Raw genomic sequence first — 24614 nt, forward strand, 5'->3', positions numbered from 1 at the left:
ACGCACAATTTTTTTCGGTTGTGCCCTTGTTGTACTAGAATATATTCAAAATGTAGAATCATGTGTTGAAAGGTCAATGACAATTTTGATCTTAAATGTATTTATTTCATGTCTTTTCAGTCATTTTAACAACAATACTTAATGACCTCAGTGCAATAAGTGTCACATCATTTGGTCCCGTCCTTACAGAAATATTATAGTTTCCTGCGAACACTTGTTGAGATCATGCTGCGAATATCAGGTGAACATGCCGCAAACTCCTGATAAAAAAGATACAATGATTGGGGGATGTTAATCCAATGTTCACGTTTCACATGCAAATTAGATTTGCCACAAACAAGTTGCCGCAAACTCCCTGCAAACAAGTAGCTGTGAGCTTCCCGCAAACAAGTTGCTGCGTTCATCTCAGGAACTAACTGCTGCGAACAACCAACAGACAGACAGAAAGACAGATGGATGGACACCGGTGTCATAACATAATACGTCCCTTCGGGCGTATAATAAGTAGATCTTTACTTATATGTACATTTTATAGATTTTATAAAATTTTGTAATAACCCCATTTTATATGAAAGTATTTGAAAAGCGGAGTATTTCTTTCTAGATCAATAATATTAAGTGTGCCGCTGCCTATTTAATAAGAAAACCCAATCATTCTGCCATTCTTTTCGATATGTTCAGTAAGAAAGAAGTCTTTTTCTCTTGGTAGGCACAAATTCTATATAAAGGAAAATCTTACACGCACAATTTTTTTCAGTTGTGCCCTTGTTGTACTAGAATATATTCAAAATGTAGAATCATGTGTTGAAAGGTCAATGACAATTTTGATCTTAAATGTATTTATTTCATGTCTTTTCAGTCATTTTAACAACAATACTTAATGACCTCAGTGCAATAAGTGTCACATCATTTGGTCCCGTCCTTACAGAAATATTATAGTTTCCTGCGAACACTTGTTGAGATCATGCCGCGAATATCAGGTGAACATGCAGCAAACTCCTGATGAAACAGATACAATGATTGGGGGATGTTAATCCAATGTTCACGTTTCACATGCAAATTAGATTTGCCACAAACAAGTTGCCGCAAACTCCCTGCAAACAAGTAGCTGTGAGCTTCCCGCAAACAAGTTGCTGCGTTCATCCCAGGAACTAACTGCTGCGAACATCCAACTAACTAGTTACTGCAAACAAGCCACAAACTAGCTGAGAACCAGGATTACCAAAAAAAAAAAACTAGCCAGAAATTTCCCACAAAATAGCTTGTGCAGAAAAAGTGCAAAAACAAATAAATTAATAGGAACCAGGAACATAGATTTATTCATGAAACTCAAGCACTGAGGCTGTAACAAATTCAAATTGTCAGTGTCTGAACATTTTCATATCATGGTACTTGGTATATTTTGAATGTTAATGATAAAATATGTATGAATTTTAACTGTTAATTTAATTACAATTTAAACATGCTGACAATTTCAGGGTTTAAAAAATAATAGACATACTGAAAGAGTTGTATTCCTGAGATTTATTTAAATTCTAAAACTATAACAATGGATAAAATACAAATAAGACAATAGTAAAACTTAAAAATAGTTAACTGCAACTATACAAGTAGTATTTAGCACCTTGAAAGTTTTCTAGATCTGGTGTGGTAGTCTTGAAGGTTTAAATTTGGACTGAATCATTTTAAAGGCTGAGTTACCTCCCTTTGACCATGTTCAGCCAGGTATATTGACCATAGAAAGTTTCGTTAAAATTGTATTCTGTTGGGATGCTTCTTTTAGAACTCATTAAATGACAGAAACTACGGCTTGGTTTAGAACACATGGCCTATAGATGGACCTACCCCTTCAAGTCCACTTGTAGTTCTACTTTCTGCATATTATAAAGGAACTTTTAAAAGTAAAACTAACAAATAGACATTGGGACACCCTACTGATGGCTGAAAGCACAATGAAGCATTCTTTGATCAATTTAAAATCATGTATCAATTAATTGTTCTAACATTTATCTAGTTACTCGACAGTTCATAGTGAGACTGAAATATTCTTCACCCCGTGAACACCAGATACCAATACTCTGAAAAAATCTGACCCCGTGTTCACAAAACATTTTCAGTCACAGCTGTGTTTGATGATGGAACTTTATTTGTCATTCATATCTAAATATCATGTTTAAAACTAAATTTTAAGTTAATAACTATTTTCAAGTGGCTATTCAGTATTGACTGTCAATCTCAGTAAGAATTTAACCTTGAAGTTTTAGTAAAATTGATACGGTACAAAAATTTCAAACTCAAGCTGAGACAGAAAAATGTTTTGTAAACACTGGGCCTGGTGTTGACATTAGTCAAAGATACTTGCTCTTACAAAACAAATTTTCATTCTATTTCATGCTTTCCAGTGATTTTATCCAAATTTTGTATATTTGATATTTCAGTCTTTTTTTTTTCCAAACTCCATCACAGTGTTACTTCCCCTTATCGGTACACCACATATAAATTGGGCTGAATTTAAGCCAAGTTTTTATCTCAGTAGTTAAATATCATATATTTTGCTTGTAAAACGAGCAAAGAACTAAAAAATAATGCTGTAATACAAAAATACGTCTTTTTCTGGTGTTGTAACGCACACCTGCTAAAATGTAAACAATGAAATTATTTGATGCTATTTTGAGTACAGTAATAGAATCTGACAAAAGGCACACTGCAAAATATAGATACATTATATACTTTCATTATGTTCTTAAGGGTTGTGAAATAAATGTCAATTTGCCTGTAGATTATGGCAAGCATTTGATTTACCAGGCATTGCCAAGCTTGTCGCCATTTTAGGATCACATGGTTGTACCATAGTCATTTGATCTGCTTGAAGGCAGGGATGATTGTTTGACAATATTCCTGCGTGGAGGTTGCTTTTTTTCTTCTGTGAAATTACCAGATCTATTCTCTTAAATATTTCCATAATTCACTCGAAACATGTTATAAATCTTATTTCTGTTTCAAAGACATAAATCGAGGGCTGAGCGCGAAACTATTGTATCTTGTTCTTTATTTATATACAGTTACAATAGTTTCGCGCTCAGCCCACGAAATAAATTTAGTATAAAATTCCAATGAGTTTTGCCAAATTTTACTCTTAATGTAGTTGCATATCAGCAAAGAATATCAAATTTATTTTCCATTGTGTAATTACCAGATATATATCAGATATATTATATTCTAACATATGGCTCGAATTGATTTCCAGTTAAACAAAGAAGAAAATCAAATGCAATATATCCTGCGATAAACAACAGTTGACGCACAGACCGGTAAGAGAGCATTATGACGTCAATTTTGACGTCATGTAGCCGCCTGACGTCTGATACATTACTCCTCTCGAAAATGAATTCCAGCATAATATTTATTGAAATATATTAACGTGCATGTCAGAATGAAAACAATCAATGACAAGATCTTCTTGTGATTTATCGTCTAATTTACCACGGTTCATCGTTCAGATGCTTCAGTATTTAATTCCTACGCATTTGAACTCTGAACCGTGGTAAATTAGACGATAAACAATGCGAAGGCCTTGATTATTTGTTAAATAATTCACTGAAAAACATATAATTAAAGAGCACTGCTAAGCAAAGCAAAATTATATACCTTTAGTTTTGAATCAGTTACATGCCTGTTTCTTTTAAACATAATGCTATCATAGAAATATAGAAAATATCACATGTGTTACTTGCAACTGTATCATAAAATACGTTCTAACACGACCAGCAAATAACTTATATACACCTATATACACATGCGCGTGCAAAGTAGTGACGTCATCCTCTATCCAGGTGCATAGCATGAAGTGTAGTTCATGTTGTAAAAAGTAGTTACCACTTTTTCTAACACTGTTGATACTAGTACATGTATGTTGTGTTAGAATCGAAATAACAAGTTCCCAATAGTGATTTATAGTAGAATAAGCCGAGTTTCTCATTCTTATGCAAAACAATATACCACTCAGGCCTACGGCATTCGTGATATATTCTTCTGCATAAGAACTCAAAACATGGGTTATTCTACGATAAAGGAACTTATTATTTCTCAAGTAAAATTTAGATTTTTATTTCTATATACTAGCTAAATATGAGAAAATGTGTTTGTGTGTATGTTTTTCAATTAAGCACATACTATTGCTAGGTTTTGTAGTTTTCAATAAAACAAATGATATTACTAAGAGATGTAGTTTTTCATTAAGCATATGATATGACTGAGGTGAGGGGGATGTTGGCCTTGATCTATTACTGCATAATAATGCAACACAAACCAAGTAAAAATTCTGAAACAATACGACAGAAAGAGGAAACAAGACATATTACTAAATTTAATCAACATCAAGTGATTTTTTGTTGGGTATGAAATACATGTTGTGTTAAATGTATGCATTGAGGCCGGCCTCAACACACTTTAAACATATACATGTACAATCATGTATTTCATAACCTTACAGAAGCTAAATTCTTAACAATATTTTTTTCTTTAATTGCAACGCATGTAAACAAGTGTAAAATCAAGACCAGTAAGTTGTAACAAAGATGATTCACATTTCTGAATGCTTAAGAAAAACAGCAAGAACATTTGTTATAAAATAATAAACAAATCTAACAATATATTTAACAACAGAACAGTCTATATTATCAGATACTGTTTCCAACTTAGCCTTCCATGAAATCTTATCACATTGAAGTAATGCTGAAAAAGATGAATATTTCTAAATCGAGCCTGCAATGTCATATTGGTACAGTTTAAGATTTCTTCCTTTCAGTAGTTTGTCTGGGGTGTTGAAATTGAGTACATTAACTGCGAGATATTCACAAAATATAGCCATATGCTTTCAATGGTACCTGTAAAAGCAGACTTACATGTTTTAAACGTGTAGATTTACCAGTAGCAAGAGATGTAATTCAACTTACTGGACAAGTTTTGCAGACACATACTGTTATGTATAGCGATTTACTACTAGTGCACCTGCACTTATAAAATAGCAATTTCTCAATTTACAAAACAACAACAACAACAACTTCCCATTTCCTATCCCTCAAGTTAACATACAGCAGTCATTTTCCTTGGAAAGAGTTAAGAAGTCAGTAAGCGTCTTGCATACATCTGTACCATAAAAGCACTTGAATAAATGTACTGTCATACTCTATCTAATAACTTATAGACCATTTGATCATGCAGTCTAATATTTAATACTGTTTTTTCCATTTCAAATCCACTTTTTCAGAAATGAGCTTCCCCATAGTATCACATAATAAAATCCTTTATCACTGGAAGGATTCATTCATCAAATCCACTGGTATATCACCTTCTACATTTTTGATAGGGGTGTATTTCTGACCACTCCCTCTTGAGCCACTGACATTGCTAATGTTCCATCTTGTTTCCATACTCTGCCCAAACACAGTGCCTTGCCACTACCTGATAGATCAAAACATGAAAATCTATTAAAATATTTGACATTAAAGTGTTCCTTTTTTTGTTAATATTATTACCAACATATAGAAAGATTGAACCAGATAGAGAGCCTGATGTGCATATTTAAAAACCAAATAACCAGCTGTGTTAAATTACTTTTTTTAACATAGGCATGGAAACTTTCAAACCTACTTTTAAAAGCATTGGTTTCAATAGATGTTATAATCGCCAAATCATTGTTTATCTAAAATATCGACAGTTCTAACATACTGACATGTCAACCTAAACTTTAGAAAAAAATATATTACTTCCATTAAAGGGCAGCAATTTAAATTATTATTATTTTTTTAAATTTTCTTTTTAAATTTTTTTATCATCATTTATGAACAAGTTGTTTGTGGCTTTTATCAAGTGAACTATTAGTAACTGTAGTTTTAACAGGAATAATTCTTGTTGTTTTTCCTGAAATAAACTAAACCTGTCTTTGTTAAATATTAAAAACCGAGACAAAATAAAGCTATGCCAAAAAATCCATTGTGAAAAAAACAACAACAAAAAACCTAAATTTCTTTGCCATCCAAATTCAGTATTATACAGAACTTAGTTCAGGTCAATTAAAATTTCAGTTAAACAGAAAAGAAATTACCTGCATGTGGACTAAACGATTCATACAGCATCCATTCATCTACTCTAAATGGATTGTGAAACCATATGGTATGGTCCAGGGATGTCATAAATTTGGTTTCAAAATTGGGACCTCCCGGCTGTAGTGAGGTACCGAGGAGAGAGAAATCTGACATATACGCTGCCACACACTGATGAATCTTGTTATCATCACCTGAGGAAAGATAAGAATTTATATTAAAAAAAAAAAAAAAAAAAAAAAAAAAAAAAAAAATATCATATTTGGTATAGAATTGATTTTTATCTCATGTGCCAAAAAAAACATGAAAGCCAAAAAGAAAATTGCAGACTAATCCTCTGAATTGCTTTTGTCATGTCAATCATAAACAAACAAATTTTAAGGCCTCGGGAATTTAATTTACAAAATATACCAATTGTGCCATCTGTCTTCATCCAGAAGAGTCTTTTTGGCTCTCCTACTTTTTGCTTGAAGAAAAGTTGTGGATCGGTAGGTCTTGTAAGTATTCTCAATTCTTCTGCTAAGAAGTGCTCCAAATCTTTTTGTATGTGAGACCCCTCTTCTCTACAATACAAAGACATATACAAAATCAACAGTGACTTAATATTTACCAATATCTCCGTTAGCTCTCATCCACAGGAGTCTTTCTGGTTTCCCACTTTTGATGCGGTAAAATGTCTCTGGATCTGTTGGTCTTATTAACAACGGTAGCTCCTCGGCCAGTGTTCTATTGATATATTCCTTTTCTTTATCTGAAACGTCTTCCTCACTGCAAAATTTTATAATCTATATACATTGTATATCACTTTAGTTTATGAAAAATTTAATGCATTGCTACATGTCAAATAGAATTTATTTCTGTTCTATTTCAAATATATTTTCAATCTCTAAGTATTCTGTAAAGAAAGAAAAACGGGTTAATTTCGTATAAAGAATCTGGTACGATAATATCAGGATGGAACTTTCCATGTAACTGCTTGTACAATCTGATGTCATTTATGAACCAATTGGCATCATCTGAAAAATTCTTTCATAACAGGACACAAATATTTCAAAACTGAATCTGAAACCAGTTCTGTATGTTTTGAAAATTGTACTGACTACTCATATTTTATATTTGCATTGCAAACATTTCCCTGCCAGCCATATGAAAAACTGAGATATTTACTTGCTTTTAAATTCCTGTCAATCATAGACTGATTAATCTATTCAACCTCAATTGACAAACAAAAATTACTGGTTGAAGAAAATTATGACATACAGCGGAACCTACCTTAGTGGCCGCCTGCATGAAGCAACCAAGTGCCTTTAGCAGCCAGTAAACTTCAGAAACTGACTTTTCGTTCTAATTTGAACTTTACAGCAGTCACCTCCCTTAAGCAGCCTTACTGAGTCACCTCCCTTGGCTGACTTACTACAGGTTTGCCTGTATCCATCCTTCCGTCAGCACCGCATGTCATTGTAAATATCTCTTGAGATTGTATAAATATGAATTTAAACAGGACATAGGTAAGGAAACTAGAATGTGTCTGTAGGACACAGGGTGTGCCCCCCACTGGTACATTTGTCACAACTAAGGGGAAATCATTCAAATGTTTGCAGTCTTAATGGGGTATAGCCTCAAAAAAAAATTATGAAATGGATTCATTATTCTATACCATATACTTTTTGAGCTATGAGCATCACAAACAAAAAATCCACTATTTTGGCTATTTCAAGGGCCATAACTCTGTAATAAACGCTAAAATTCTCAAGAAGAATGCCAAGTGTGCAAGGTCACATTATGATAAAGACTCAAGCAAGGTTTCATGAATTTACATTAAATATTTTTTGAGTGAGGCACATAATTAGGTGAAAATGTGCATTTTTTGACTATTTCAGGGGCCATAACTCTAGAAATAGGGGGCGGACCCAGATGAAAAATAGGAGGTGCACAAGTTCATATCATGATAAAGATTCATGCAAGGTTTCATCAATTTATATCAAATACTTTTTGAGCTAGGCGTGTCACAAGGTGAAAATGTGCATTTTTGACTATTTCAGGGGCCATAACTCTAGAAATAGGGGGTGGACCCAGATGAAAAATAGGAGGTGCGCAAGTTTATATCATGATTAAGACTCATGCAAGGTTTCATGAATCTATATCAAATACTTTTGGAGCTAGGCGTGTCACAAGGTGAAAATGTGCATTTTTGACTATTTCAGGGGCCATAACTCTAAAAATAGAGGGCAGAGCCAGACGAAAAATAGGAGGTGCGCAAGTTCATATCATGATTAAAACTCATGCAAGGTTTCATGAATCTATATCAAATACTTTTGGAGCTAGGTGTGTCACAAGGTGAAAATGTGCATTTTTGACTATTTCAGGGGCCATAACTCTAAAATTAGGGGGCGGAGCCAGACGAAAAATAGAAGGTGCGCAAGTTCATATCATGATAAAGACTCATGCAATGTTTCATTAATTTATATCAAATACTTTTTGAGCTAGGCATGTCACGAACTTCGGACGGACGCACGGATGCACGGACGGACAAGAGCAGGGTACAAAAAGATCTTGAACTAAGAACTACACAGAACATGTTGGAAGGATTAACCTTTTGCATGCCGGAGACGACTGGTTCTGCCTTTGCAACCAGTGTACCTAGATCAGAACCAGCCTGCACATCTGTGCAGTCTGATCATGATCTACACTGTTCGCTATTCAGTCAGTATCTTTTTGGAAAACACCCCTTTTAACAGTTAATGGCACTGTCCCAATTCAAATATGGACAAGGTCATCATAAAAATTTGGCAAGGGTTAACTTACTTTAATCTCATTTTAAGAATTTCGTTTGCATCCAAATATTCCTCTGGTCCTTTAACTTTGGGCATTTCCATCTGATAGTGGTAAACCTGGGTCTCGTCTGTCTTGAATGAACTCTGCATGGTAAATATTGCCTTGCCATCTTGTGTAGCTTTCACAGACCTACTGGCATAGGTTTCTCCATCCCGTGTTCTGTCCACATGGTAAAGAATTGGCCAATTTGAGTTTCCTAGAATATTGTTTGATTTTTGATATCATAGAATTTTGGGATTTAATCCTGATCACATAGATACACTGTGCAACAGATATTCTAATATGAAAAATACATGCGTATTCCAGTTAAAACGCAGTAATACTGAAGTCACGTCAACATATTATTTGGTCCTTTCAGTGATGGTGAAAGAGTGTAAGAATTTTAAAAGATCCTTAGAAATGAAATGATATAACAAAATTATATATGTTACATTTTATTCAAAAACACTGGATGTAGCTTAGGTGCAGAGAATAACTCACTTGAGGTCTATACACTCCTGTTACTCTGCGGGATGTGTTACTTTCTATATTATTACACTGTTCAAACACAGAAACACGTTGATGTTATGCCGACCTGCTAAATTTGGCACCATACATGCGGCATGAAATAATGCTTCCCTATTTAGTCGTCTTGTCTACTTATAAGACTGCAGTAGGGAAAGGTGTCTTTAAAAGCACATATATCTAGAAATTGCAATATGTGGAATTTAACTTTTTATTCTTTAATCTAAGAAGAAAATATAAAGAAAAGTGTTCAAACCTCCTCTAAGGAAGTAGCAGTGGAGACTGTGTACATGATGATCAGGGGAGACTGTGCTACAGGCTGCAACCAGTGCTTGACCAACAACCTGCCCACCAAATACAAACCTGCTTCTGTGTGGGTGCCAAAGGTTTTCTTTTGGAGCTCTGAAATAACAGAAGCACCTTTCTTCCAAATTTAAACACATTAACAAATGGTGAATGCATTTTCATGTTTCCTTACCATACAAAATATTCAAGGAAATAAAAACCCTGCAGGGCAAAACCTCTCCATCTGTTTTTTTTTTTGATGAAATGGACAAAATCCACATACATGCCCAACCCACACTGTTACAAAACCCATCTTGTTAAAAATTCCTGGTTTACAAATTCACTCCCCACTCATTCCAAGTTAACCTGGACAATTGATGTCGCCACTATTAATAGTATCATATTCTAAAAGATATTGAATATTCTTTGTCAAAGCATATTTTTTCCACTAACAGGTTGCATAATTAGAATTTACAGAAACAAAATGGATTAAAACCACGATAAATTTTTGAGTTTTGCCGTTTTTATGACAGTAGGGGTAGCAAAATCTACATGTCGCCGTTATAATAAAACCTTTTATTTCAACTATCCTTCATGCTTTTAAACTGAAAAAAACACCATTCTTTGGTATTTTCAACAATGTTATGGTGACAATTAAGAAATATAACAGTCTTCATTGAAATATTATCCGATTTTCATATACACATATTGGTTGGCGTTCATGTCGCAAATAGGCATAATCAACGGGACAATGGCGTCTGACAACAGTATTTCTTCAAACCTTATATCATATATAGGATGCTATCTGTATTAAAACATCCTAAAGGGAAATTGTTTCAAAATAACTATTACTGCTTGTGAACATACGAACCAACTTTGTCACATAACAGATTGAAATCATTAGTCTGCGGCGTAATTTACATTAAATAATGAACGAGGCCTTTATAAATACACATGTACGAGGGAGCGTTAAGTATTTATTGCAGTCATCAGGTCGGTATATTATGCTTAAACAATAGTTTAACACTATTGGCATTGTAAATGCCCAAAAATTATATTATAGTTCATTTTAAGCGAACTCTTTAACGATCAGATCAAACGACGGTAATGAACGAGACGTAACCAACGGGACATACAATATTAAAAACCCCGCTATTCGTGATTTTCATTGCCGTTACTTGATTTACTTGGGTTCATTTACTCATTTAGGTTACACTATACCGGATGTTTACATAGCGGGAAACGTTTGAAAAATAATTTGCAGAAAGACAAATTTCCACGATTATGTAAGTATTAAAAGTATATAAGTTATTATTATTGGGAAATACAACTCTTAGAAATTAAGCTGTTTCAGTAACCAAGACACCTGATAGATTCATTGGATGCATTTCAAAATATACAGTTCTTCCTTGGATTATTATGCAGGCATGTAACTGTTTGTCCCGTTCATTATGATTAAAGTCCCGTCGATTACAAAGAAGTGTTCACACTTCTTAAAAGCCCATATTTTGTAAAGGGACACTTCATATGTCTTTTTTCTTTCTTTTATGAGAAGGAAATGTATATTGTAAGACGAATTGATATAAAAGTCTGCGTTTTAGCTGTATATAGTTTTAATATTACAACTGTTCGTAATGGAATTCAAAATTAAATCTAAGGTCATCATTACCATGCGATATGTTGTGCTTTTGATAACTACTGCAGAAATATTTTATTGTGATTTTACAGCACCCCCTTCCTATAGTTTAGACACATACAACCTGGATAACCGTCATCATTGTTTCCACTTTTAAAATCCTCATTAAACATGTCCCGTTCATTACGAACGGTTTGTCCGTCAATTACATGGGCAACACCAACTAAAAAAGATACATTGAGTTCAAACTGACCAGTATTATACTTTGCATATTAAAGTAAATGTATCTCTGTGTTTCAGAATGGCCAAATCTAAAGCAGAGCGCATGCGCGAGTACCGAGCTCGGAAGAAACAACAGCTTGGGGAGAAAGAGTGGCTTAAGAGAGAACGTGCCCGCACAAAACCTTACTTCAAACCGATGGCGTTGCTAGATGAGAGCAAGCAGATTGAAATTAGAGAAAAGAACCGGATAAACCAGATTCGATTTAGAAGGCGAAATCGGCAACAGAAGAATACTGTTGTCCACAGCAGTACAGAACCACAACCGTCTAGAAGCGCAGAATCTAATGAAAATGAAGTATCAAGCACAACAGACACAACATTAACTGTTAAACTGCCTTTTCCGTCAAGAGTACAGAAAGGGAAGAAAAGAACATCTAGGGCACTGTCGAGAGCATACAGAAGGGTCGAAACATTAGAAGATCAGAATGAAGCCTTGAAACGAAAGCTGAGATCTGCCCAAAGACGACTGCAAAGGTATGAAGAGAAGAAAAAACTAAGCACTACGCCAAGAGGTAAGACTGATAGTCTTCTTAAGCAGTCGGGAATAAATCCGGAAGCTGTTCCTGAAATACGAAAGAAACTGATATTCAGGGAATGCATAAATGAAGACATTAGAAGCGCAAAGGATGCACAGAAAAACAGAACTGACAGAAAGCAGGTTGTACATAAAGTTGTCTCTGGAAGAGTGATTAAACGATATCGGCTGAAGTCAACATTAGAAGAACATACAAATCTGAACAGAAGGAAGTCTTACGTATGCAAATCGGTTCTTCTCTGCAAAAGATCACGGTTAACTACACTTAGACAAAATGTGAAAAAGGAAGTGTTAAAATTTCTTGAGAGAGATGATAATTCTAGAGTATAATTGCCAGGAAAGGCTGATGCTGCTAAAAGTGAGTCAGGAAAAATCCAGAAAAGAGTTCTAAATGACTATATGTACAACCTGCACCAGAAGTTCTTGGCCGAATCAACCATAAGAATGTCAAGGTCATCATTTTACAAGTGTAGGCCGAATTACATATGCCCGGTAAACTTTGCGTCGCGAAGTGTTTGCCTCTGTTCAAAGCATCAGAATTTTTGCTTTCTACTTAGAACACTTAAGGCTTTGAACTTGACGACATGTGCCAACCCTGACAAGTTCGTTCAACTGTACCAAGACAGTCCGTCGTCACTGAATGAATTACTTAACAAGATACCAACACATGATGAAAAGGTTAAATTCCAACAATGGAAACGAGTGAAAATGAAGAATGGCAAAGAACGCCAGCGTGTCGTTGAAGTAGAGAAAAGCAGAAGTGAGTTCATTGAAATGATGACCAATGAATTCAGTGCATTTGAGGGACACGTTCAAAGAGTGAAAGACCAATACATCGCTATTAAAACAATGAAAGAGAAACTGCCAAGGAAGCATGTCTTAATACAAATGGATTTCAGTGAAAATTATACATGCAATACACTAGAAGAAATCCAATCAGCGTATTGGAATAGCTGCATGATTACGTTACACCCGACTGTAGTATACTTCAGGTCAGATGAAAATCAGCTAACACATGCAAGCTACGTCTTTGTCTCGGAGGTTCTGAGCCACAATGCGTCTATGGTCATCGCTATTATCGACCGCCTGATGGGACTGGTGAAAAGCATCATACCTGGGACTGGTGAAAAGCGTCATGGCATTATTTTGAATGTGGCCATGGTAAAGGACCATGTGATGGTGTTGGCGGCACGACAAAAAGGAACGCAGATAACGCTGTGAAACAGGGGAAAGTGCTTATCCAAGATGCTGATGACTTTATTGCCTGGGCTTCGCAAGAGGAACGCGGTATAAAATATCAGCTAATAACTGAACAAGAATACAACCACACTAAAACTGAAGTTGATGACAGAAATGCACACATTAAACCTGTCAAAGGCTCAATGATGCTGCATGCTGTGGTAGGTCAGGGAGACGGTAGACTATTGACACGCAATACGAGTTGTGCTTGTGATGACTGTTTTGTAGACAAGTTCAACAGTCAGTCTAAATGCAGCTGGAGTAATACTACAGTAATGACGAGAATGAACAATGTTGTCGGAGAAGGGAACATTCAAGAAGACGATGAACCGGAAATGGATCAATCTGCTGATGAAACAACCCGTAATCAGGCAGAGCAGGAGTCACTTAACCCTATTGAAGTCAGTGAAGGGTGTTTCGTCGTTGCCCGATATGACAATCAGAAATACATTGGACAAGTATTAGAAGTTTGCTTTGATGATAACACCGCTTATATCAACTTCATGTCCGACTCTGGTAAACGTAAAGGATGCTTTAAGTGGCCCATCACCGAGGACAAAGTATGGCGCGATATGGCGGATATCATTAAAGTGATTGAAACGCCGGTGCGGACCACTAAAACAGGTCGCCTATATTCTGTTCCTGAAAATGTACCCAAGCTTGTGTGCGATGAATAAATGACAAAAGATGTGTTGAGTAATATCATTTACCGCTTAAAGTTAATCTCTTTCAAATTTTCGTATGTCACATTTCTTAACACAGCGATGCTGTAATGAAACACAGATATCTCGAAAACGCAAAAGTAATGAACGGGACAACAGTCTATGAAGATCGTCGCCAATTGTTTAGTAGAATATGCACACTGTTTCATAGCATTATGTTGAACATTTCACCACGAGCTTGCTCCGTCGTAAAGTTGAAGATTTATGGTAATAACCCGTTAATATCAGAAAACCAAGATTTGAACATATATCTTAATTAGTAAATATCGTATTTGTGGCTTTTCAAATTTTATATAGACATAATTATATTGAATAGATATGTGGTTATATTCAACTGAAACAGTTAATTATTCTAATGTGTACAAGTGTTGTTATAAGATGCTTTTTACGTTATAGAAATGACAGTGTAATGAACGGGACAAGTAAGTGTAATGAACGGGACATATAAATTTCGATTTAATAAGCAACGCTGTATTTTTGCAAACCACTTACATTAACCAACTTGCGTTATTGACACATAGAATTATAGTTTATGATATGTCGTTTATGTTAAGAAGAGATGGTTTTGTTACTATGAGGTTCTAAACACAGGTCATGTGTATTATTTCTTTTTATGTAACCATGGTTACCAGTTTAAATTGTTTGATGTTTACAATAAAATGCATACATGCAACGCCTGATTCATTTTTTTCTGAGCCGGTTGTTATTAAGGCACAAAGGAATGTCTATGTACAGTGTTTTAGATAGATATCTATGGAAAAAATATTCCTCATTGTAGTACTGTGCTAAAAAAAAAATCAGCCCCGAGATCGTGAAGGGGGTATACTTTAAAATATCATATCTCAACAACTATTGAAGCCCAACTGGTGAAACTGCAGAAAAGTAACCGGGAAACATACATAAACAAGCTGCCGTAAAAAGCAAATGATTTTGGTAACCTTGAAAAATCATGATTTTTAACTGCCATTTGTCTCGGTTAACATGGAATGAGTGTCCCACTAAATATTCACAGCAACAAACCACTCCTTATCCCATTATGCCCATAATGGCCATATATATTGTATACTGTAGAATGGTACACACTGAACCATTTTTTTTTAATGAAGATGAAGTCTACCAGTCATTTTAATTTCTTTAAAAAAAGAAAACTATTGCATTTCTACATTAATCACTTACGAAAAGAAAACTGAAAATTAAATTTACAACAAACAAAGTGGTAGACTATCACCATGTAGAAGGTTTCACCTGAACTGAGAGATAATCACATTCTGCATACTTGAGAAAAAAGTCAACATGAACATACATGTATTAATTAACTAGAGGTGCTTTTGAGAAAAGTGCATGTCTCCCACAACTGCCTAATTGGTCCGAGAGCTCACGGACTTTTATTGCAACAATTGAGGCCAAAAGAAGTTTATACATTTTTGGAAACAATATTTCATATCCTCCATGAAAACCCATTTCTTAAGTGTCAAAGCCGGGTCTATCTATAATGTGTTTACTTATGTTTGTGATAGGGGAGGTAAAACTCACTTGCTAAAATTTAGGGGGTAGGGTAAAGTTTACGACTACCAGTTTTTTCACTGTTTAATTACAGTAACTATCTTATTGTCAGTAAATGTATATATGTCAACCAATGTCAGCAAAAAGAAATTAATCAAAAAGGAATGAAGGGCAAACTTGATATTTAAGGTCAAAGGTCAAATTTATGTACAAATCACAAAAATTGGCATATTTGAAATTTATTTTTATTCTTAAAAATTAGTTTGTTATCATAAGTCACTCAGTTTTACTTATGTAATGTGTATATATCAGCCAAAGTCAGAAATGCAAGTCTTATTGCAAAACGTCAAAGTCAGCCCTGATAACTGAAGGTCAAAGTTCATTTTCATGCAAAAATGTGAAAAATGTTACCTTTACTTTTTTAATCTGTTTGATATGTATTCACATTATTAGTCACCGAAGTTAATTTGTTTTAATGTCTGTATGCCAGGCAAAGTCAGCAGTGCAGATGTAACCTCAAAACTGCCAAGGGTAAAGCTTTTATCAAAGGTCAAGGTCATAATTTGTGTGAAAAATTGCATAAATAGCTTCCTGTTTGAAATATTAAATGCTATTTCTAATCGTTATTAGTAATGCTCGTGATTTATTTTAATGTATATATATCCCACAATGTCAGTAATAAAGATATCGTCTGTAATTAGAAAGTTCAAACGTGTATATTAAGGGTCAAAGGTCATTTTCATGTAAAAGAATGAAAAAATTGCTCTTTAACTTTTCATTCTTGTTGATAATATTTTGTCGATATTAGTCAACGATATCAGTTCATTTTAATGTATTAAATGTTAGGCGATGTCTAGTATGCACATATAATTTCAAAACATCCTAGGTCAACCATAATATCAAGGTCAAAGGTCAAAAAACGTGAGTAAAATGTTTCAAAATATCACCTATTTGTAATAATTTTTATTGTTTAAAAGTATTTGTTTTGTCATTTTAGTAAACTGATCGTTGTTCATTTTACTGTATATAAATCAGACGATGTCATGGAAGAGAAAATTATAGTCAAGGTCAAACCTGGTATTGGAGGTCAGGGTCACTTTTGTATAAAAACCTTTACCATACTTACTCATTACTTTGATCAAAAATAGCTTGTTGTTTAATTCACTGTTAGCAATTTACTTTAATGTATACATGTCAAGCAAGGTCAGCAATGTAGATCTTATCCTTATAAGTCAAAGGCAAACCTATTATCAAAGGTCAAAGGTCAAATTTGTGTAAGAATTCGCAAAATAACAAGAATTTTGCAATGATTCTTGGTTGCGGGTTTATCCCGCTACCAAAGTTAGTGTATTTCTGACAATCATAGCATCTTTATTTTTATTCCGAATCACATCCAAAAGATGTTCATGTACTACACAAAATAGTCCCATTCATGAACAGTACGGATGAATTATCAATGAACAAGAAGTTCTTATTCAACCTGTATCCACTCACACTGACCATATAGATTATATAAGATCTATCAATGATAAGGTATTCCAGCCCATGGTTACATCACAAGCTGGGTCAGGCAGAGTTCATCTTAGATATGAGGCACATTAAATTTGTATTTGTTTCTCATTCATGTATATTCATAGACTGGCATTTAAACAGAAAATAAATCTACCAAAAACCCGCAACCATCAGACATTTCAAGGTTTTGATTCTTTATTGTGTAGGTTATTTCTGTCACTACTAGTAAAACTGATCAGTATTCATTTTAAAGTATATACAACTGACAATATCACTGTTGAAATAATAATGAAAAATAAGTCAAGGTCAAACCTGACATTAAAGGTCAAAGGTCATTTTCATGTAGAAATTCAAAATACAGCACTTTTAATTTCTTCTTCGTTACAAATTATCTTGTCATTTTGTTCATTGAAAATAATTCTGTCTTATGTTTATTTGTAAATCAATGTAAGCAATGCAGATCTAATTTCAAAAACGGTGATTGGTAAAGCTTATATCAAAGGTAAAAGGTGAAATTTGCGTGAAAGATCGCAAAAAATAGCATTTTTGCAATACTTTTCATTGTTTAAAGGTATTTTGTCATTATTAATATCTTATGGTTATTCCTTGAAGTTTCATACATGTATATATATGGGTCAATGTCAACAATGGAGATATCATAAGACATGAGTCTAGATCAGCCCTGATGTTAAAGTTTAAAATTCATTTTCGGGTAATAAATTCAAAAGATAGCACTGTTATTTTATTTCTTTGTTCAAACATATCTTGTTATAACTTGATGTTAATTCATTTTAATGTTAGCCTTTACTTACTTACTTCCTTACTGCCTTCCATCTTCTTATGGCCGTTTTATATTTTATGATTAGATGCGGCAATGAACTGCACCGTATTCTGCAGGTCGCTGATATCTTTCCACGGCTTGGTCTCAAATGGGATGTCTGTTGGCCAAACTTGCTGGCTTGCTTCTTCCATATAGGAACAGCTCTGCAGAATGTGAAACGGTGTTTGTTCCTCTGATCCGCACTGACATTAAGCTTTCTCTGCAACTCCCAGCTTCTTCATATGTTTTCTCAGGCCACAGTCTTCAGTGCGCAGACAGAAGACAGTTAATTGGCTGTTTAGCTTGTGTAGACAGTCCTGATTTGGCAGGTAACCTCCATTTATGTTCTTCCAGTCTGACGCAAAGCTGTTCTTCCACAGAGTCTGAGCTTCTCTGTATGAAGTTGGAGGTTGGGGCTGTATTTGCCTGGTTGCTGTCTTTACAAGTTTGTGCGCAGCTTCATTTCCAGCTATGCCCACATGTGCAGGAATCTATCGAAATGCTACATTGTTGTTCTCAGGCAGGAGATTGATGTTTTTCAACAGCTGTCTGATTAAGTTTTCTGATAGACCTGCTGAGAGAGCCTGAACAGCTGACTTGGGGTCTGTTAGGAATATTTTATCCCTTTTCTCCTCGCTCATACTGTTCGAGTGTCGCCGATGTGAGGGCTTGCATCTGGATCTGTAGTTGGAGCATCTCTTGCCGACTGTATGAGAGAGTATGAAGGAGGAGCTGTCTGAAAATTTGATGTAGGCACCACCCCAAGCTTTCTGAACTGCCTTTTCCACTGATCCATTGGTATATTCTTGGATCCAAGAGTGTGCTGGATAGCGGTTATTGATCATTTCTAGCGTAAGAGATTGTTGGTAAACCTGGTGTTGCTTTCCCTTTTCTTCTGCTCCTGGCACCTCCAATCTGATCTTTGGAGCACATTGTCTGGGAATCCATTCATTGGGCTCGAGCGGCTCTGCCTCTGTGTCCAGTGCTGCTGCTTTCCCTTTTTGCAGTTTTTTGACGATGTGGTTAAGACTGTCTTTTCAGTCTATTCTTGGTTCTGCTCTCGAATTATGAGTGGAGTGGGTGGGATGGTAGTCTCTTTGCTTTCTCTGCATGGACAAAAGCTTTGTACTCTCGTCTTGTCTCTAATGGTTCAGGGTTGGCTGTCTTTTCGATTTATTTTATTTGAGTTGTTTTCATTGCCCTGGGATTATACTTAGACCTGAAATTTAACCTTGTCCAGTTTATCTTTACTGGTTTTGGAAGCAGGTACCAATGAGGTTGATGCGTACTCTGCTATGTACCGTACGTAGCATGTGTAGATTTGCAGAGGATCTTTGCATTTACTCCCCAACTTATTCCAGCCAGTTTTTTTCATAATGGCGAGTTTTTTGAAGGCCCTCTCCTTTGACCTTTAATGTCAGATTTGACCTTGACTAATTTTTCATTATTATTTCAAGAATGATATCATCTGTTATATATACTTTAAAATGAATAATAATTAGTTAATAGTTTTTAAATACCCTCAAAACATAATGAAAAATCATTGCAAAAATACTGAGTTTTTTGGCTAATTTTCACGCAAATTTGACCTTTGACCTTTGATAATAGGTTTGGCTTTGTCTTATTTGGATAAGACCTACATTCCTGACCTTGCTTGACATGTATACATTAAAATAAATTGCTAACAGAAAATTCTAACAAGAGCTATTATTTTTTAACAAAGTAATGAGTAAGTATGCTACAATTTGATACACAAAAATGACCCCTGACCTTTAATACCAGGTTCGACCTTGACTTATTTTCTCTTCCGTGACATCGTCTGATTTATATACAGTAAAATGAAAAACGATCAGTTACTAAAATGACAAAACAAATACTTTTAAACAATAAAAATTATTATAAACAGGTGATATTATTGCAACATTTTATTCACTTTTTTGACCTTTGACCTTTGAAATTATGGTTGACCTTGAATGTTTTGAAATAATATGTGCATACCAGACATTGCCTACTTTTTATACATTAAAATGAACTGATATTTTTTATTAATATCGACAAAAATATCATTAACAAGAAGAAAAGTTAAAGAGCTATTTTTTCATTCTTTTACTTGAAAATGACCTTTGACCCTTAATATCACATTTGAACTTGTCTGATTTTAGACGATATCTTTATTACTGACATTGTCGGACATATATACATTAAAAAAAATTACGAGCAATTACCATTAATGATCAGAAATAGCTGTTATATTTCAAACAGGAAACTATTCATGCAGTTTTTCACAAAAATTTGACCTTTGACCTTTGATAAAAGCTTTACCCTTGGCAGTTTTGGGGTAACCTTTGCACTGCTGACTTTGCCTGACATACAGACATTAAAACAAATTAACTTCAGTGACTAACAATGTGAATACATATTAAAAACGTTAGAAAAAGTAAATGTAACATTTTTCATATTTTTGCATGAAAATGAACTTTGACCTTCAATTATCAGGGTTGACCTTGACATTTTGCAATAGGATTTGCATTTCTGACTTTGACTGATACATACACATTACATATATAAAGCTGAGTGACTTATGATAACAAACTAATTTTTAATAATAAAAATAAATTTCAAATATGCCAATTTTTGTGATTTGTACATAAATTTGACCTTTAACCTTGAATATCAAGTTTGCCCTTCATTCCTTTTTGATGAATTTCTTTTTGCTGACATTGGTTGACATATATACATTTACTGACAATAATATAGCTACTGTAATTAAACAGTGAAAAAACTGGTAGACGTAAACTTTACCCTACCCCCTAAATTTTTACAAGTGAGTTTTACCTCCCCTTTCACAAACATAAGTAAACAAAATATAGATAGGCACGGCTTTGACACTTAAGAAATGGGTTTTCATGGAGGATATGAAATATTGTTTCCAAAAATGTATAAACTTCTTTTGGCCTCAATTGTTGCAATAAAAGTCCGTGAGCTCTCGGACCAAATCATCTGGTCTAGAATGCTGTGTCGGTGTACAATGCTGTTCGGCAGAAGCGGATGGGAGTAACCATCTACAATGCTACGCCAGTGGTTGTTGGTAATTATGTTCAAGAGCCATAATTCCGAAGTGTCTTGGCGTATTTGGCTAGTTATCGAACTTGGCCAAACACATTTTGTTTAAGTTTGGTGAAGATCGGATGAGACACACACACAGACTGGAGTAAATCAATATGTCTCCCACACCATAAATCGTGTGGTGGGAGACATAATATAACACAATTTTATTATGCAGGCACCATAAAGTAAGTTGACACATATAATAGATTTTAATAGAAACATTTTTTTAAATAAAATCTTGAAAAGACATAAAATGTTTGAAATAAGAAGATCTAAGCATTTTTGTAAACTTGGCAAAATAAGTTACATTTACAGGTTCAAAATAAACCAAAGAAAACAATCATCAAGTTGTTTGCTGCTCTTGTTCATTACAACTTTTCAAATTAAGGTTACATTTATGTTTTGAATATGGGGTCAGTGACATGTATGCTGAGGATTAACCAACAGTAGCTATCTTCAAATTTATGCAGGGCCTTTTTTCTCTCTATATGACAAAGACCAACACAGGCGCGCTCGTGAATCCACATAATTTTTGCCAATTTTTTTTTTTTTTTTTACATCTTTTTTACATATACATCCTTGATCTAGACTGAATGTAGTCAGTGTTAGTAGATCAGTATTAAGGTTTCTCCAATTACCATAAATTGTAAAATTTTAATCGATAATATCAACAATAAGAGCTTGAAATACTGTGAAATCATATTAATATTTGTGGCGGACTACTTATCATGGATTTCGTGGTTGAGTCAATCCACAAAACTGAATCCCAATGAACAAGTAAAATTCCCATTCAAAAGTTGAAATCCATGAATTCATATCCATATGAAATTGCTATTTTCACCAAAAATTTCACACCCACAAAATTAAATGGTTTTACAATATTGTATAATATTCTGCAAACCATTTTTTTCGCTGGGGGGCTTTGCCCCCTGGCTCCCCTACCAGAGCACTGCCCTGGACCCAATAGGGATTTAGGCGGTCCCCAGACCCCTCCCCTATTTGGTGAATCCACTTTCTTTAGGCCTTCCTAATCGCCTGCAATATTCCACTAATTCACCATTTTAAAATAGCTACTTCATAAAACAAACTAGTTGCTATCCCTCTTAGTCTTGCAAGCTTCTGTATTTTACTGTTAGGAAAACAAATACAAAAGAAAAAAAAAGAAGTAAAAAATATTGTTCAGACTTACTTGCTCCAATAAATTAAACATTATATATTTAATATTCATGAGGAAACTTCAAATGAGTTGAATATATAACGCATAATTTTTCAGTAAGTTGTTACCAAGCCCAAGGGGATATATACCCAGACACTGGTTTCAATAAATAGATGACTGTCCATAACAATAAAATTTAGGAGACAAAACACAACATATAATTATATTCAAAAGAGGTTCATGCTTCAATGTAAACATAATTAAATTCATTATCAGTGATGTATTAATCATAACAAAAACATCCCTTATGGATTTTATTGGGGATTTCCGTACAGCAGAAAAACAAGACAGGGACAGTCAAAAGTTATCATGCTGTCCTGAAATATCCAAGGTATTATTTGTGCACAAAGGGCTCTTTAAAATATAAAGACTATAATGCCCTCTGAGTCTGTGAAATCAGTCTGCCTTGTCGAAAAATTGAGACAATTTGGACTAAGCAACCATATGCTTCCGAAACCAAAAACAATTTCTTTATGGAATAATTCTCATACTAAATATTTGAATCTGCAGTGTAAAATTGTATTTCTAAAATAAAGTCAATATCATGCTCTAAGCAAAACAGTACTTAAGATTAACAATCAATACTTAAGATTAACAACTGGAATGGCAGTGGCTACGATTACGGTACCGTAATCCTACCCTCCGATTCTAGGATTACGGAAGTTCCGTATTCCTAGACAATCCTATGAGGATAGGCTAGGTTTACGGAAGTATGTAACAGGCATCAAGTATATGTTAGAACATGCATAAATGATGTTGTAAACTTACTTATTTCACTTAAAAAATGCAATTTTTCTTGCCTGTCGTACATACGGGTGTTGATTTCGCCCGATTCTATTTGCACGGAAATCTAAAGTGACAGGCAAAATCAAATCATAAAATTTAATGTATGAAATATTTTTTTAAAATCCTTTTGAGCTCCAGTATCATTAAGAATATAATCCACGTTTGTCTGTCAATTTCCAAAAAACAAAACAGAAACAACAACAACAACAACAAAGAAAAACATTTAGTATGGTTTTGGAAAGAAAAACTTATAAATACGGGTGTTCATTTCGCCTTTTTTTTTCGTGGAAAACTCGAGTGACAAACAAACTAATCTCATAAAATTTTAAGTATAGAATATATTTTTTTCTAATTTAACATTAACCCTCATATTTCTATAATTTTTCCGTGCCGCCATTAATATATCGTTTAAGTTTATACTAACCCAAAATGGCAGATCGATAACATGAAATACACGTAACATGGTAGGCATGAAAAAATTCGATATTTTCAGTGAAATGATTATTATGTAAGTTTAAAACATCATTTATGCATGTCCTTACTTATTTCCGTAATCATAGCCTATCCTCATAGGGTTGTCTAGGAATACGGAACTTCCGTAATCCTAGAATCGGAGGCTAGGATTACGGTACCGTAATCGTAGCCACTGCCAATTTTAATTTTAAGAAAAATTCTACTTTTTCTTTTTACTGTATTATTATTATTACATCTTTCTCAAAAGAAGAAAGCTAATGTCTCTTCACAATTTTAGAAAAAAAACCTGAATCGACACTCAACAAAGTAACGTTATTGCCGCGTCCTTTTAAAAATTACGTCCCATCTTTTAAACTACAGGTATTGTCCGACCACTAGTGTACTTTAATGATAATTTCCTCTTACGTTTTTAGAAGATAGACCCAAAAAGGTAAGGTTACCTGAAAATGTTGGGGTCTAATGTGTCTAGTGAAAGAAATGAGCGTATAACTTCTCCTTCTAAGTCGCTGTCAGGTGCTGTAGCCATCGTTCTAATTCTTAACATGCGATTTAACTTTCTGCCAAGGAACCGTGACATTTTCTGCGAAGAATATTGAGTAAACCGAATAGATAAGTGCGACGGTACACCGTATTTTTAATTTAGCGACAAAATTAGTCTTTGATATTTGAGGTTTAATGACACTAAATCATATCTCTTTGTGTACTCGCACCTTGTAGTATTTTGAAGATTTTTTTTCGCTCTTATTATCAAACTAGTCAGTTTTGAGGTACGATGAAACATATATAGCTGTGAAGAATAAAATAACTTATTTTATTTATGCAAAGTTAACAGATGATTGTAAATTGGAAAATGTGTTTGACTTTAAAACAGAACAAACAATTTCTCGCAACATAAACGTTTTGATGTAGATCTATCAGAAGTTTACTTATTGCCTTTATCCGCAGCGCTAGAAGCGGAGGTGAAAGTCTACAAGAGCACATATACTTGGGGTTTGGACCAGCTACCACCCAGAGGCGTCGCGACTGGGGTGGCGGTCTCCACCCCAATAATTC

At 34.4% G+C, this 24614-nt stretch overlaps 1 protein-coding gene across 2 annotated transcripts; it reads right to left on the reverse strand.

The window, feature by feature from the left end:
- Positions 1 to 921: 921 nt before the first annotated feature.
- Positions 922 to 24614, reverse strand: LOC123549209 (acyl-coenzyme A thioesterase 8-like). 2 transcript variants are annotated; one of them, XM_053545613.1, is made up of 6 exons: positions 24002 to 24614; positions 9700 to 9845; positions 8910 to 9135; positions 6516 to 6667; positions 6107 to 6298; positions 922 to 5463 (listed from the first exon to the last, which is right to left on the reverse strand). In XM_053545613.1, exons 1-6 carry the CDS (start codon positions 24136 to 24138, stop codon positions 5354 to 5356), a joined length of 963 nt encoding a protein of 320 aa, XP_053401588.1. In that variant the 5' UTR covers positions 24139 to 24614; the 3' UTR covers positions 922 to 5353. The 2 variants fall into 2 exon arrangements, with proteins under 2 accessions (XP_053401588.1, XP_045193048.2); XM_045337113.2 differs by lacking the exon at positions 6516 to 6667 and adding an exon at positions 6715 to 6872 and having other exon boundaries at positions 938 to 5463; positions 24002 to 24196.

Source organism: Mercenaria mercenaria, chromosome 6, assembly GCF_021730395.1.
Source record: "Mercenaria mercenaria strain notata chromosome 6, MADL_Memer_1, whole genome shotgun sequence".
NCBI lineage: Eukaryota > Metazoa > Mollusca > Bivalvia > Venerida > Veneridae > Mercenaria > Mercenaria mercenaria.